The following is a 16,304-nucleotide window of genomic DNA, read 5'->3' as shown; positions in this document are numbered from 1 at the left end:
TGCTGGTATTTGAGACATCCTGTTAACTAAAAGACAAACAAACATAATCTCCTTGGTGGAGGTAAGGGAAAAACAGACGCGGTGCATGTAAGCGTACAGAAGCTGCTGCTATAATGTGTCAGCCGGTGACATGGATCAGTCCAGCAGCCAGATGAAGGTGATAAAGTGAGCAGGAACGGCGCCCTGCTGAACACATCCACGCTGGCTGCTGCTGACGTGAGAACAGCTTGTTCCTCCCCGTCTTCATGACTGCTCATTCAATATCCACGATCAAGTGAGCCTCTAGCGCAGAAACACACAGACACACACACACACACACACACAATCACACATCGAGCACGGAAGCAGTCAGTCTAAGATGGTCTTTTTATCTTTCGAAACAAGAGCAAACAACTTGTTTCTTCTGTAATTTTTATCAAGAGCTCCAGTCACTGCTAAGCTGCGTTCACAAGAAGCCCGCTGACATTTCCCAGTGATTCTAATTGACATGCGGAGTGTCACTGACGAGACAAAACAAGGCTACGAATTCCCACAGAGTCACGGATTATTGTTCTCTCATCAGATCAGTGGTCAGAGAGAAAGACTGAGGCGACCATAAATCATTACACCTCCTCCCGTGATGCTTCTCTCCGGCTGAAGACAGACTGATTTTCAGACGTGAACTCTTTTCTAACGCTGTGGCATTTGGGCCGTTAAACTTGCTTGGTGTCTCTTACATAAATGACCCATAATTCAGACATGACAGGAGGAGTGGTGGCGAGGGAGTGGATGGGTTTTAAACGGTGAAGAGAAGAGAAAACAGATTTTAACGTTTAAGTCATAAAGAATTACCACAGAGAACAGTTTTTATTGGGTCGGATAAAGACTTCTTGATTCCATGAATGCAAAGTGACAGCACCCAAACATAGTTAAAAATGACAAAACTCTAGGTTGCTCTCGTATTTCATCATTTTGCAAGATATATACTGGAAATAGTTGGAATAGATAGAAGCTTTTTTTTTTCTTTCCTTGAGTGGAAAGCACTGACATAACATTTTTTAGACTTTTATTAGAGTGATGGTGCGCCATCCAGACTGTTCAAAATGTTTCAAGGACCCAGCGAGACGCCATCGCAAAAAATGTGTTAGTTTTCTACTAGCTTCTAGGTTTTTCTGTTTTTCTATGAATCCTCTCATTAAGCATTCTTTTTCCTTTCTGAAAACAATAGTTAAACTGGAGTTTACAAATCCATACTCAAAGATAAATGAATATCCTGTTCAGCAAAGTTAAACTATTTTTCTATCAGTGCAGCAGGATGCACATCATTCTAAATGTCATTACCACTATCTCTAACATTGTCTGTCACTCTTAACTGAACAACTTTACGTAGATTAGATTTTTAAACAATGAACCACTGGCGCTGATGTTAGTGGACCTTATCTAAAAATTCTCAACTGCAACTGCATATGTGACACACAAATCCTTTCAGTTATGCAGTGCAGCGGCGTCTTGGTATTTGACTGTGTCGTGGCTTTAACCTAAACCATTTTACCACGGGATTTATTTTGGTGTAGAGCCTTTAAGGCAAAAGTCAGGGAACATAAGTCTGCATGCTCGGTAAACACCACAGATTACACGAAGGACTATAACATGACTGACTCATGACATGATTCGCTAATGCCAGATGTGCACCGATAGGTGTCTGTTGCTGTTTTCAGGTCAGTATGTAATCGCTCCCTCTGCACAGAAAAGGGAGGAGACACACCAGTACACCTCTGGTCACTTTTCTGTAAGACAAGACAGCAGTTTTGCAGCATTTGTGCATCAAACAGTCTTGAACGACTACATTTGCACTGACAGACAGACAGGCGTTTTTACATATAGTGTTCCAACTGTGACCTAATCTCAGACATCATTCACAAGCAGCAGACTGAGACGCCAAGATGGGAAATGCTGTGATAACCAGGGTCTCATACAGTATATCCAACTTTCATCAGTGTCTAGTCTCAGCCCTGTTACATACTGTATCTCTTTCTGTAACATATGCAGCATGTCTGGATAAATCTGGAACATTTGCATTACAGTCACCCATGTCGGGGTGACACAAAGCCATCACTGTAAAGCAGCAATGTCACGGAAAGTTCCAGTTTCGCCAAACCACAGAGTTTCCAGGAGGCGAGCAGGAGTTATGCCTTCTATACTTACTGTAACTGGTCAGGCTAAATCCCAGTTTAGATAATAGGGAAAAGATGAGGCTGCTGAAATGCTTAACGAGTGCATGAACCTGTTTGAGGAGTCTTAGATTTAGGGGTCAGGTCAGGTTCCCTTCACAAACTAATGAGTATTCATCACAAAGGCCAAAGTGCATGTGGTACTTCCTGTACCCAGGCTGCTTTCCACACACTGCAGCCTGACTCACATTCCCACTGACATTTGTTTTATTACTCATCATGAGGCTTATGACCTCAGCGCTCGCAGCTAGAGGGATAGCGGCAGGGTGACAGGGGTCAGGTGGGGGTTGGATTAGGTCGCTCGGGGGCATTAGCGAAGATGCTGGGCAATGAGTGAGCGGGAAAATAAAAAAAAAAAGTGCCTGTCAATAAAGGGGACGGGAGGGGAGGGGCGAGCAAATGAGGAGCATTAGAGTAGGTTAAAGAACAAAACAGAGAGGAAAGTGGGAGGGGGAGAGGTGGGACAGACTGGCCCGGGTGGAAGTGGCTGACTCAGGCAGGGTTCACCGAGTTCAGCTAGTAAATAAGTGACTGACTCCTCCGAGCACATTCCAAGGCTCCACCTCGCCCTCCCGCCCAGCGTCTTCTCGGGGGGATTCCTGGGGTTTCTGGGGCTGCTCTCCGACTCCATGTGTCAACATTTCCAGACCCCGCTGCCAGCAGTGTGTGTGTGTGTGTGTGTGTGTGTGTTTTGGGGGGGGGGGGGTAGCTGCTGCGTGGCTCATTCACTTTTAGCGTGTTTGCTGCAGATGAAGAAGAGGAAGGTCCCACGTAATGCCCGCCCTCATCCCTTAACAAAAACATCCTGAGGGTCCCTGTCAAGTCAACCTCTTCCCCTCCCCTATAAACCCCACACACACACACACACACACACACACACAGTGCTGCAGCACACTGACTTCAACAGTCCTATTCAGCCACAGAAAAATATTTCTCACAGCTAAACATGGCTGTCAGTTGTATATGCAGATTAATACACCCCTGAAGCAATGCAGAATCTGGCCGTGGCACCATCTGCCTCAGCTTTTGCTAATCACCTCAGCCAGATGGGTTAGCAGATCTTTAGGAAGCCTGTTTTCCTGCACAACAAAAATGTGCCATATCGGGTGGTAAGACAGAAATCGGCAATGCTTTCTATATATATGTGTTTTTTTTTTTAATCCTAAAAGAAAAAGCAGTGTTATAGTTATTGCTTTTGAGCAACCCATGTTATAAAATACAAAATTGCTGAGCGTTTTAGGTTTGAGACCCTATACTGCCAACAAAACACCACAGGGAAATGCATGTGAAGGGCAAGAAGGTAATATCGCTGCTTGACAATTCAACGGGCATTCTGAATCAGCTGCACTTTCTCTGCGAAATTTGAGTCTCAGCACATCTGCTCCATATGAAGTCTTCATCTTATTTGGGTTTTTGCCACATCAGGAAAAACTGTGCGCGGTTATTTAGCTCTGCAGTGCAAATCATTTCATTTCTCTGATTGAAGTGGAAATTGAAGTCCTGCGCTGCTACAGCCTGAATGAGTCAATGAAGTGAAGCTTTCTAATTAGATTTTTTTTTAGTGAGAATTCAAAAGGCGCTGGAGCTTCACCATTCGCAGGCCTGTTTATTTGAGATTTCAAACCTCGGGCCGACAGGGGCTGGGCTGTTTTTACGCTCCTTGCGTGGAGACGGGCTATAGGTCGAACATTCCTGAGCTGAGGCCTGAAATCCTGAGAACAGCGCCTGAAGTAAACTAGCTCCAAGACAATGGCGAGAGGTTGAAGGTGAGGAGAGTGGGGCCTTTGCAGCTACTAATATATTCCAAGGAGATTTCTAAAGTGCTCCGCCGCCAATTGCCCCACATAATGGTTTCCATGGTGATCAGTCCTCAGAGCCAGGGCTGTGGTACAGAAATGAACCGGCAGAACAATGACCCCAACTTCCACCACGTTACGGAACATTTTTCAGTGGGCTCCTTTTTCCGTTCTGTGTCAGAAGGTAAGTAAACTTCAATTTACAGAAAAGAAAATCCGCTTTTGTCCGTTGTTCCGTTTCCATCTCTGCCGTTCCCATTATTCCCATGGCTACAGCCCAAAACTTCCTAAAGCTTTTTTTTTCTTCTCCATCCAGAGGCATCCTTTCAGCCTATGGTCTTGACAACACAGTTGGAATTTGCATGCATCAATAGTTTGGAAGAAAACAACATCCTTATAGACTCCACAAGTCTGGAGAACCAGAACCCTTCGCAGGGGTCATTTCGATTTCCGCAGGAGTAGGATAATTGGAAATTTTACATTATTGATTTGAAGTAGCGCTCTACCTTCTCTGTAGCTTCTTACGAGCTATTTAGGGGCCTTTTTCATCAATAATCCTTGAGCAATTGTACATTTTTCACAGTTAATTATTGCTTAACAATGATCCACATCATAGTTTACCAGAAAGAGACCACAGCATAGGAAAAAATCCCACTCTTTAGAGAAAAGCTACATAGCTGGAGGCTGGTAGGCCTAGCAACACGCGTATGCTCCGAGTGCCATACTGACCACAGACATTGCTTTGGCACCCACGGCACCCATCATGCCTTCTTTGGATGAAGGCTCTGTGAACAGTACTGACAGCTGGGGGTGACGTCCCACTCAGAGACCCCTGGTCACAGGATACACAACATGCTGCACAAACAGCAAGAGGTCGGTTGACTGGTCATGGTTAGTGCTACTCCCCCTCTTGTGAGAACAGTTGTGTAATGAAGAAATAACCCTGATGATGTAATAACAATGTTTTGAGGATTATCTTGACTAGTGTGTGCCGCATCAAATTTTCTAAGAGAAACGCTGTGATACAAATCGGGTCGGTGGAGTCTGAGTAACACAAATGTTTACCGGGCAGAGAGGGAGCTTGGTGAGGAGGGCTTTTTCCTGCCACGAGTGGAACCTAATGACTTATAACCTGGAGCTTCCCATAAACCGGAACCTTATGAGAAGTTACAGGTCAAAGGTGGTCCACTCTGCTTTGCTTTTCCGCTGTGTTTTACAAACTGGGAAGTATGTGTTTGAGAAAGACCCACGCTTCGGACACACATCAATAAAAACTCAATAGCAGGCCAAGAGCTGTCATACTCTTCATTTAAAAAGTTTAAAACAGTCCTTGACAATGAACACACAGTAGTGAAATGTTGGCTACTGCAATGTTGTGTTTGCCTTAGTTGTGTAATGACAGCTTGATGCTCGCAGCCCTGAATGTCAGCTGGCCATTTGTCAGCAGCTCGAATTTCCATGTTAAACTTTACCAAAGTTACTGCACAACTTTGCTCTTTTAATCGCTTTAATGATCTTCATGACAGTTGCTTAGCTTGCATTATGGAAAGTAGAGAACCCAAACATAACCCTTTGTATTATTATTTTAATGATCACTAATTTGTTTATGCAGCATATCAGGCAAAAAATCTTGGGTTCTGTCTTCTCAAATGTAAAGCTTTGCTGTATTTAAGCTGAAGAAAGCACTGAAAAACACAACAATGAAGAAACTAGTTGCAGCCCACACTTCAGTGTGATGGTTCAAAGTTTAATGACAACCCACTTTGCCTCTGCCCTTAGCTGACCTACTCTGATGACTGGCTTTCCTCAGATCTCCAGGAGTTTGTTAAGGCAAAAAAATATATCTAAAAATGCAGGATTTTGTCTAAAACATGTCATGGACACTACCCTCAGAAACCATTATGATTTGAAAGTGGTCAACTATCTTAAACAGGACTCACCTATAGTGGACTGGAGTATGCTTTGGCATAAAGCAGCTGTAAAGCAGGTAGCGTTGACTGTTAAATTAGGCCTGCCACAAATACATGCAGCGTTCAAGATCACTGGGCAACTCGTTCAATACAATGAGCAATTTTACAGTACATCCTGGAGCAACACTGCCCAGTCATTAGACAAGTCTAATAATTTTTATATAAATCTTAATGTAGGGCATCTTTTCCCATTCTGTCATGAAGGTAGATGGCAGCACAGAAGCTTATAGTTCACAGAGACAAAAGTCACACATGCACAGACGGACGATATACAGCCTCTCGACAGCTCTAACGGGAGTGAGAAGACAGCCTATAATGGAATCTAAATAACACTTGTGCAGGCCTCATTAAAGTTGCCCTGTGCGCTTGGTCATTAACTCTCCTCTTGTGCGACCTTCATCGCTCAAGGTGGGCTGGAATGGGTTGCAGCCTTGTTTCCAACACGATTCAGAACACCCCGCGAAGACAGACCGTGCTGATTTATGTCCTGTGAGAGTGTTGCAGCTTTTTATAGGCCATAAAAATTATTAACCCACTGAATGTCCTCTAAACAGTTTAATTCCACAACAGAAAATACCTGCGAGATGAGAAGCCAGAGCATGCTAATGTACGGCTAACGCTGCAGCTGAATGAGGAAGTTCATATAAAAAAGAAACTAATTTCCGCTTCTTGGAGTTATTTTCATAACGGAGTTACACTAACAGGACATCACTGCCACTGGCTACCAGCCATAAAGTCAACATTGAACCTGATAGTAGCATCCCATGCTGATCCAAGTCCAAAATTAGCTTAGATTTAATTATTGATGCCAGATAGGCGTGCTTTCCCTCTCTGTCTTTAGCTGCACAGCAAGACTGAGCCACGATAGCACCTCCATGAACTGCATGAGACACAGCAGTAAATGCAAATAACAATGTTTACATACTGATGTTTAGTGTTAGTATTTATCATTCAAGTTTGTTTACCATGTTAGCATGCTAAGATTTGTGAATTGAATGGAATGCTATCAGTTTTGCAAGATGTCAGATGGTAACATTTGACTATGAAAACTCGGAAGATCAACAAACTGATTACAAGACATCCTGAGGAGAAATATATGAACATCTGTACCAAAATCCATGAAAATCTACCCAGTAGTTGTGAAAGCATCTAATTTAAAATCAAAAGTGCCAACTTCATGGAAAAGTCAGAACTGTAAATGTTTGTCCATGCAGAGGTTTTAGGGATATTTCAGTCAGGGGCAAAGCCACGGACAAAACTACTGACATTATAATACTTTGGACTTTGCCACCACTGTGGCAAAAACCAAAATGTAAAAACAGAAGATTTAAAATTTGAGACTGGCACCACAAAACCATCCTTAATCATAGCACTTCTCCCCACATTGATACTGAACTCAAAGCTGAGCAATTACTGTGGTGCTGGAACAAAAAGTAGATTTTTTTTAACAGTCAATGAAATAAAGAAAAATAAAAAAATAAAAAAAACTGTCCAAAAATCACAAAATTATTATTTATTGAACAGAACTGCAAAATATCTGCAGGGTTCAGTTCCTCAGATATGACGATTTGTTGCTTTTTTGCTGTTCTGTAATTGTAAAACATGTAATCTTCCGTTTCTAAATTAAATGACTGATTAATTAATTTACATCACTGAGCAACCCTATGACATCATTAGTTACAGCCCTAACAGCATCCACCGTAACAGACTTAAGTTTCATTCTTGAAAGCTGATATCAAAGATGCGATGCACAGACGCACTGTATTCTTTCAGGTACGAAGCTACAGCACACTCCTACTTCTGTACTGCATGACTTAAAGGCAACTGCTCATAGTGTAATGCTGCAATGCTAAATACCAGACTGACATGTCAAATCCAGACCTCCCTGCAGGGCAATGAACTCGAAACATGCATCTGTCAGAGGAGCTCGTCCAGCCGCAAGAAGACAGCATGAAGAGAACGAGTGCAAACAGCATTCAGGGGATGGAAAAACAATCCAGTCTGATCATGCAGATTAAAAGGTCAAACTCTGACTGAAACTTGCCTCTTTTCACTGTTTTTTTATTCGCCTGTGGTGGGTTTGTCTACTAAAATGTCCCGTCTTGTCCGAAGTGTGACAGTGGTCCTGGGATGAGCTGGCAGGCTCCACATCCCTCCCCCCACTGGCAAGGCCAGCAGTGTATTAAAATAAATCTGTGCACACGTCCCACCCCAACATGCTCGCTAGACATTACCTTATACAAGGCTAGCACCGGCATGTTCTGCTGTCTGCTGGCCTGCGAGCAGATTTTAGCTCCCCTGCTGCCCCTGGCCTCAACTCCACCCGCCTCATTTACCCCCACGGCCCCCCTCTCCACCTTCAGCCCCCACCCCTCCTGCGTTTCTGTATACATGATCTCACATGACTCAACAAAACCCCAGTCCTGGAGAAGGGCTGTCCGGAGCTTTTTCCCAAGAGGGGAGGAGAAGATTGACTTTGTGGAAGGGACCTGGAGCGCTGCCCTCAACTTGTCAGGCCTGATGGATTTTGGCTAAAAATAAAAGCAAAAAGGGGCCCTTGAGAGGCGGATGAATGAACTCAGCGGTGCTCCTCCCCGCTAACCGAGCAGCCACATCGCGCAGCGTCTGCGGGTCCCCGACGTTTGAAAAACAGGGATGGTGTGTGCACGGCCCAGAGAGCACTGTGTTTCACAAACAAAACATCCCCTTTTCCATGTGTGGCGGGGGGAGAGTCGCTGAAGGAGAACAGCAAATGCAAGATGAGCCAAGTGAGTGGGAATTCCTGCGCTCACCCCTCCTCTCCCCTCCGTTACCCCGCCCCACGCACATTCCCCCGCCACATTCATAGCAGCAAAAAAAAAAATCAGAGCAAAACAGAGCTGCAGCAGTAGGCTGGAGAGGAGGGTCATAACCCAACCCAAACAAATACAGCAGCAGACGAGTCTGTGGGCTTTCGTCTCGAGGAGATTAAGTCTTGTTCTGATCACTTACTAGACCTCTAAACTCAACACATGTCCCTAAATGTCTAAATGTCTGTTGGAATCATAGATAGTTTGGCGACTTTCTGTATGTATTCCCTTTCTCAAACCTGTTGAACCCCAGGCTGCTTTGGTTCAGTTTTTATTCCCTTTTTTTATGGGCTTACAGTGTTGTAAGTCCATGTCATTTACAGAGTAACTTAAGCCTCTCTTTAATACCATCACTATGTGGGTGGCTCTAAATATATGCTGTAAGATACTTCTTGAAAGAAAAGATGCATGCATTATCTTTTTTTTTCACGTTTCCACAGTTATCTTTGTTTAGAAAGTTGTTACCAACCAGTAGTTCCTATTGCTCTGTAATGGCTTTACAGAAAACAGTCACCTGGATTGCATCTGAAAAGTCTGAATTTGGTGACCACTAGGAGTAGATTTTCTTATCTTAAATCTGACTGAAATCTACTTTGTGATGTTAGTGAGGGAGGAGTATGACGTCCTGTTGTAATTTGGGTGTGTTTTTCACGCAGATTAATACACACACACACACACACACACACACACACACACACACAGTCCAGTGCAACTCCATGGATGCCTTCAAGGAGAAAACATCTCAATGTGTGTGAGATGTCCTTGTTGTTCATTTCACCTTGGTAGATATTCAGAAAACAACAACAACAACTATTGCCTGTGGAGGACTTCTGATGACACTTTGCACGCACTGGTAATCGCATTACTGTAGGAACACTGCAGCTTTTAAATATACTGATAATACCATAAATGCACGGACCGTCACTTGTTTACACAGTGACCCCAGTGCAAGGCCCCTTTAAGTATTCCTTTACTGTTGGCCATATGTGAAGCTCGTACGAGGGCTGCACGGGTGTTCCAGACTGCCATCTGGATCCTATCAGAGACCACAAATACAGACGCAGTGAAAGCGCTTGGTAGCAGCGCGGGCTAATGAATGGGAAGAGCACATTTCCAGCCCCTGCAACAGGTTGGCGGCAGGCATGGACTTCACCTCACACACACACACACACACACACACACACACACACACACGAAGCTGAGGGACGGATCAATTGTCGGGGAGAGGTTCCGCCTCACCTCGCCTCCCACGCTATTCGAGAGTGTCCCGAAATATCCGCCCCCCCCGACTGAACAAAAGAACAAAATGGCAAGAGGTGATACGTGATACAGCAGGGTTAAAAATAGACTCTCTGCTGACGGATAGGGCAGTGTTTCATGACCTCCACATAGTGCTCTTGGTTTACACACCTTGAGCAGCTATCCTGAAGACTCAGACTCAACCCAGGATTTAAAAAAAAAAAAAAAACAAGGATAGGCTTTTTTTTTCTTTTTTTTTTGCACCACTTATAGATGCAGAAATAGGATCAGCAAGCCTCACTTCCATAAGCATTTTATGTGGCCTGGAACTTGAGAACAGGGAGAATCAAATGTTCTCACGCATGTCAAAGCACACAGCGTCCTGTTTTGGGGATTCAGAGGGTCTTGTGGTATGTGAAGCATAAATGATCTTCCTGAGAAGACACAGAAGTCCACCTTTTCAAGGGGAGGATATTTCTTTTGTTTTGAATGTCAGCGCACACGCCATACTACACTGAGGATCATCAAAACATTACATCACGCCGGAAAAATCCATGAGAGAAGCTCCGAGCTTTTCCAACTGTGGTTTGCTGCACATCAATCAAAGGTCTGTGAGAAAAGGAGGGAATTAAGGGGAAAGGAGTCCTGAAAGCCACTTGTTTTCTTGCAAAGTGTTAACAGGCCGCTCGATTCAGAGGATCAGACATCTGAATCGGGCTCTGGAGGAGGTCTTTGCACCAGGTCACACTAAAGATGAAAAATGCCTCAATGAGCAGAGACATTAACAAAAGGCAAGATGTTGCTTTTGATAAGTAAACTTGCAATTCTGTCTTTTCCCAGTGACTTTTTGTACACAACAATAGTTTCTTTTCTCTTCTTTTAAGCAAATAAACAAGCACATTTATGACTGAAGGACTTTGTAAATCAAAGTCTGCTAAAGAGCGCCACTTATTCATACAGATTTGATTGATTCAAAGACATTCCAGAGGTATAATGGGAATAATTTCTCCCACTCTGTGTCATAAGTGCATGCAACATGCCTCAGAGTGACAGGAACAATAGCCTCTTTCAGTGCCTGCACCAGGCTGGAGATGGGGAGGTGCATCATGGGAAGCAGACAGGCTCGTACAGTTGAGCGTGGATACTTCAGAGAGGCCTTGCAAAAACCCAGGCAACAAGCGACGGCACTTAAACTTCCAGACATGGGCCATGTGTGAATTATGTGCTTGGATTACTCGAGCTTTGTAAAACACACACCGCTGAGACTCTCCATCTGAATTAGAAGGCGGGCGGTTCACAGAACTTGATTTTATGTGAGAAAAAAAAAAAACAACGAAATGTGATCTGATGTTCTACAAGCAGTCATGTTAAAGATGAACTGCTGTCAACATGTTGTGCCTTATTTAATGATGTTGTCGTTTCTTTCTTAACAATGTTGAAATAAATCCCTGAAGCAAGGATTTATCCTTAAGTAGGTTTTCAAGCTCAGTAAAGTCCCTTAATATCTGTATTCTGTTGCACACAAAAAAAGAGACTGTGTTGTGAACGTTGTTTGGAGACAGGACAGCGTTTTAAGAACACATTTACTTTCTTTTCTTTTTTTGCATATTCATCTCCAACTTTAATTGCGTGTTGCTCCTTTTTTTTCAGCTTTTGCCAGACACACAACTAAACAGAGCGCAAACAGGAAGCAGGAAGTCATTCAGGATTTTAGCCTTCTGTCTGAAACATTTCTTACACCCAAAGGAGGGATAATTTAAGAAATACCGTACTAGGAATCTTAAAGAGAACAACTATGAATTTCATGTAACCTTGCAATACGGAAATTTAAACATGTTTTAATTTCTCAAAAATACCTTGTAGACATTTTTGTCGTCTATCACGGTACACTACAGCCTAGACATTTGCATTGGAGTCAGGATCCTGGGGGATCCAGTGCAAATCTCGAGGCAGATGTAACTTTGCTGCAGGTGGGAGGGGGGGGCAGTCAGAAAAGAAAGTGCAGGTCCTCAAGTTTAGCACTTTCTAGAAAGATGGTGTCAACGAATCAAGTTGAAGAGGAAAAAATTTTTACAAAACAAAAGCAAAGTAAAGCAAGTCTGAGATGTGGACAAATTTCATAGCTGATAAGAACAAAGACGCAAAGAAACGGACTTCTTTGCAACACACGTGGAAAGTCTTGATACACAATCTTTGCACCTTTGGGTGGAGATGACATACCTGCTCTGTTCTCCACTGCCAACCTAAGCTTTCTTTTTAAAAATTAAGAGATTTTTCCTGCACATACGAAACAAGATATCACTGAGAAAGGCATTAAACATGCACTTAATGCCCTAAAATAACAAATTCTCATAAATGTAATTCGTTATTAGCAATGGCTATGCATCTCTTTTTTAATACTTCACAGAAAAATAATGCGTCTTCCCTGCAAGGCGCGAGGAGACACAAAATCAATGAAACTCTATGTTGTGTGGGCATCGAGAGTGGACACATGCGTTGTGGTCTATGCTACAGATTGAAAAACAAATGCGGACATGCATTTTTCACTCTTTTTGAATTGATACGCATGCCACCAAATATTACAAATTCAAGCTGCTGAACACTCAATATTTGGCAAGTTTGTGATGTTAAGTTCATATTTCACTCAGAAAGAAGGAAAAAGCAAGTCAATTTTTCTCATGTAAGCACAGATTTCATTCTATTGACCTTTTTCCCAGCAGACATATTGACCTGGAAGAGGAAAGGCGAAACACACTTTGTTAACAACAACTCAGTTCTATCAAGTGTTTCAGTCCAGAATGACAGTAAATCAATGTGCGCATTACCAAGACTCTGGAACCAACTTAGGTGAATGGAATGCAGTTATTTTTAATGTCTTCAAAACAACTGTGCTTTTCCTGCTGTGGCAAGCCAAAATGTCTGCTGTGAAACACCTGCTGAGTCAGAGCTGCGTCTGTGCCACATTGCGGAGAGGAGAAGGAGGAGGAGGAGGAGCAGGAGGAGGAGGAGGGCGAGCTCGCTTTAGCTATCTGGCTTTAATGGATCCAGATGTGGATCAGCATTTGTACGGTATAGAGTTAAGAGTTGAGGTTTAAATGCATGCAGCAGTGGGCTCAAAACTGCCTGTTAGACTGTTGAGAATCAGCTCATACACAGTAACAAACTAGTTTTAGCGTATGCTTGTGCAGTCGAGCCAAATGAAAGAGAAAAATAGCTGAAATGAAAACTAAAAGTCCTCTCACTTGCTACTCAGCTTTTACCCATTCACAAACACATGGTTAGATGCTCGTGGCACGGAGCTACCGTGCAAGATGCTGATCTGATGATTCAGTATTTGCCATTTAGATTTAGATTTTTTTTGTATTTACGGTCTCAGCCAAATGGGGACGCAAGTCGAGCCGAACACCGAAGACATGCAGAGCATTTTGAATCCAGCTTTACTCTCAGTCAAACCTGTTTGACAATGGGCTGCCCGGGATTCGTACGAGGCCAGAGCAGCATGCCGCAGCCGCCAAAAGTAAAAGTATCCACGCTGAGCCGGTCTCAGGGCGTGACACACAGATGCCAACGCTCCACGTGGTCTGGGCTGAGCGCTCTGACAACTTGTACTCCTACTACAGCGGCTTTAACTCCACTTACTTACACTAAGCCACAAACTCTGGCTATGACACTGACAGCTCCAGGACAAAGAACGCCTTTGTGTTTGCTCAAAGGCTATTAAGGAAAAGCTGGGATAAGAGTTGTGACTTTATGTACACACGTAAAGCACGTGAGAGCGGTAAGCAACATGTCACTTATATAGAGTTATAGTTTCCCTTTTAACAAGCATTATTTAAAGTGGCATATGCAGCCTGGACCTATTCTTAGCCAGAACGGGTGAAAGTGCAGGTTTGCTTCATTTATTTTCCGAGTGATTCACCGGAGTTGGTAATAATTACAAGGTTTGTTAAAAGACTGACACTACCACAGGCAAGAAAGTTGGATTAATCATAATTATCAAGGCTACTACAGTCGCTACTGTAGCACCTGCAAAGGAAGTCAGAGAAGGAAGCTTTGTTTCCTTTGCAGCACTTAGATATAAATGGAAATGCGAACATTGTCAAGAATTTATTAGTTTCAAACAGTTTTCTCCCGTTGTTCGAGAACATATCAGCGACATCGCCAGTGTCCCCCAAGCCTCCGAATAGTAGAAGACTTTTTAAATGTTTTGTCTTCCAGGCAGAAAAAAAAATAAGAAGCGAGGTGTGTAAATTCTGTTGCTGTTCAGATCATAAAATATCTATTTAGATTTAAATAAAGTTAAATTAGAAATGTAATCAATCAGACGACAGCGGAGTCTGAACTTCTGTTTGTGTGTGTCACTGTGACAAATGTTTGCCTCGGCTTCACACAGCCTAACCACAACAGGAAAAAACAGCCTTCCTGCCAACAGACAATATTGTTTTGACATGTAAAAACAAAAGTTGGAGAATGTGCGGTGTTAGTTCTACTTACAGATTTGTCCTTCATCTTCGGGGGGTGATTAGTGATCATTTATCCACGAGTAGCGTGCGGACACATCTACATCACTTATCAGTCAGAAAGATGCGAGGTCAGATAGATGATTGGCAGGTTCGGTGGAGCACGGGGAGGGCGTCCCTGCAGCGTGAACACAGGCCCTCCTATCATCCACAGTCACTCATCTTTTACTCACAGGAAAGCTAACATGTGCGCCATCGTCAAGTCAGACATCTTTCACATGGAAAGAGTTCGGACAGAGTTTGGCGAAAGACAATATAATCTGTGAGGTAATTTCACATTTCTAACTTATTAAAAAATACAAGTTTCTTATCATATGTATGACAAAACATATACAAAAAAATGCTTTTGTACAAGAAACATTTTACGTCGAAAAGTCATGAAATCTCCTTAAACTAAGGTGCTTTAAAAGTGAAAAATAACTAACAACTGGAAACCAGTTTTCTTATGTTTTCAGCACAATTTACCTGTTTTAAGCAGTTTCTAAAAAGAAAACAAACAAAAAACAACAACAATAAAAGGAGCAAAGTGAGGCTTAATTAATAAAATGCTCCTGTTCCTACATACGTTCTTTTTTCCTAAAAGTGAAGACACATGAAGCTTTATTTTGACTGACTGAAGCTGAAGTGTAAAAGTTTGTTCTTGACTTGTGAAACTGTTGTTTGCTTAAACTAAAACAGAAACAAACAAAAAAAACAGTGGAGTTTGAGCAGTTATTGATAGAATTTGCGATTTCAACAAAACTAAACTGCTGGTGAAAGCAATGGAAAAAGCCAACAAAAGGATCTTCAGTTTTGTCTTTTCAATTTTAATTTCAGAAAAATAAAATCTATTTTTATTGTATTTCATTTTCTTTTCTCTTTTTTTTGCAGTACAATCCCCCCGAACAATATTTGATATTCATTGCTAGATGTTTTTTGTATTACATATAACAATTTAAAGCATGCAAACGTGCCAAAGGCTTTGTCTTCTTTTATTTCTTGATTCATTCACCCAAAACCCTCACATTGCCGTCTTCACTCTTCAATAGATAAAAATCAAACTTCTCTTATTAATGTAGAGAAAATTACAGCATGTTACGGATTTCCCAGAGTTATCTGTTTGTGCAGTAAAAATACAAACCTTTTCACGTTATTGAAAACTAAAGATCTTTGAGTTCAGAACTCAAAGACCTTCATTGGCCATTTGACATTATTTTGAGCGATTTAACCTTTTACAGTCTAAGTAATTATAAAATTACATTTAACAAAAACTATTTCAAGCTTCCTGTTTGTGCTCTGTTCATTTATAATTTCCAAAGGTATCAGATTTGATAATGAAACAAATGATCAACTCCTTTCACAGACATTCATTCTAAAATCAAGCAAACTCATTAAAACCTTTGTGTAGAATCATATTCGTCTGCCTCCTTTTCTCTGGTTCTGAAAAATTCTTAAAGGATCCCTGAAGCTCTGAGAACAAGTGGAACTGCAGACTGACTCTGTTGGATGTTTTTGACAGCACAGACTAACCAAAGAGTCACATCACAGCTATCACAGAGCAGTTGAAATCCAGAGACGGTAACGAGTAATCCTGACTGTAATGTGCTGAGAGCTAACGGCACATTGTCTCTCTGAAATCTTTCACTTTCACATTCAAATCAGCTGTGAAATCTTTTTCTCTGCCACCAGAGTCGACTGATAACAACCCAGCGGCTCGACCTGAGAGCGTGCTCGCAGCTGT

General features: G+C 42.4%; 1 protein-coding gene across 2 annotated transcripts in view; it reads right to left on the bottom strand.

Annotated features, from left to right (window-relative positions):
- bach2b (BTB and CNC homology 1, basic leucine zipper transcription factor 2b) overlaps positions 1 to 16,304 on the bottom strand; it is a 103,759-nt gene that overhangs the window by 70,517 nt on the left and 16,938 nt on the right. The window contains exon 2 of one of the 2 annotated variants that reach the window (XM_008287249.1): positions 14,559 to 14,702. The exons of the other annotated variant lie outside the window; for it this stretch is intronic. Within the exon in view, the coding sequence (XP_008285471.1) occupies positions 14,559 to 14,597 (39 nt within the window). The 5' untranslated portion in view covers positions 14,598 to 14,702. The remainder of the gene's footprint in view (positions 1 to 14,558; positions 14,703 to 16,304) is intronic. 2 annotated transcript variants of the gene reach the window in all.

This window comes from Stegastes partitus, unplaced genomic scaffold (genome assembly GCF_000690725.1).
Source record: "Stegastes partitus isolate 25-593 unplaced genomic scaffold, Stegastes_partitus-1.0.2 Scaffold492, whole genome shotgun sequence".
NCBI classification, from domain to species: Eukaryota; Metazoa; Chordata; class Actinopteri; family Pomacentridae; genus Stegastes; species Stegastes partitus.
The sequence above is the reverse complement of the archived record's forward strand: the minus strand, read 5'-3'. Positions and strand labels throughout refer to the sequence as shown.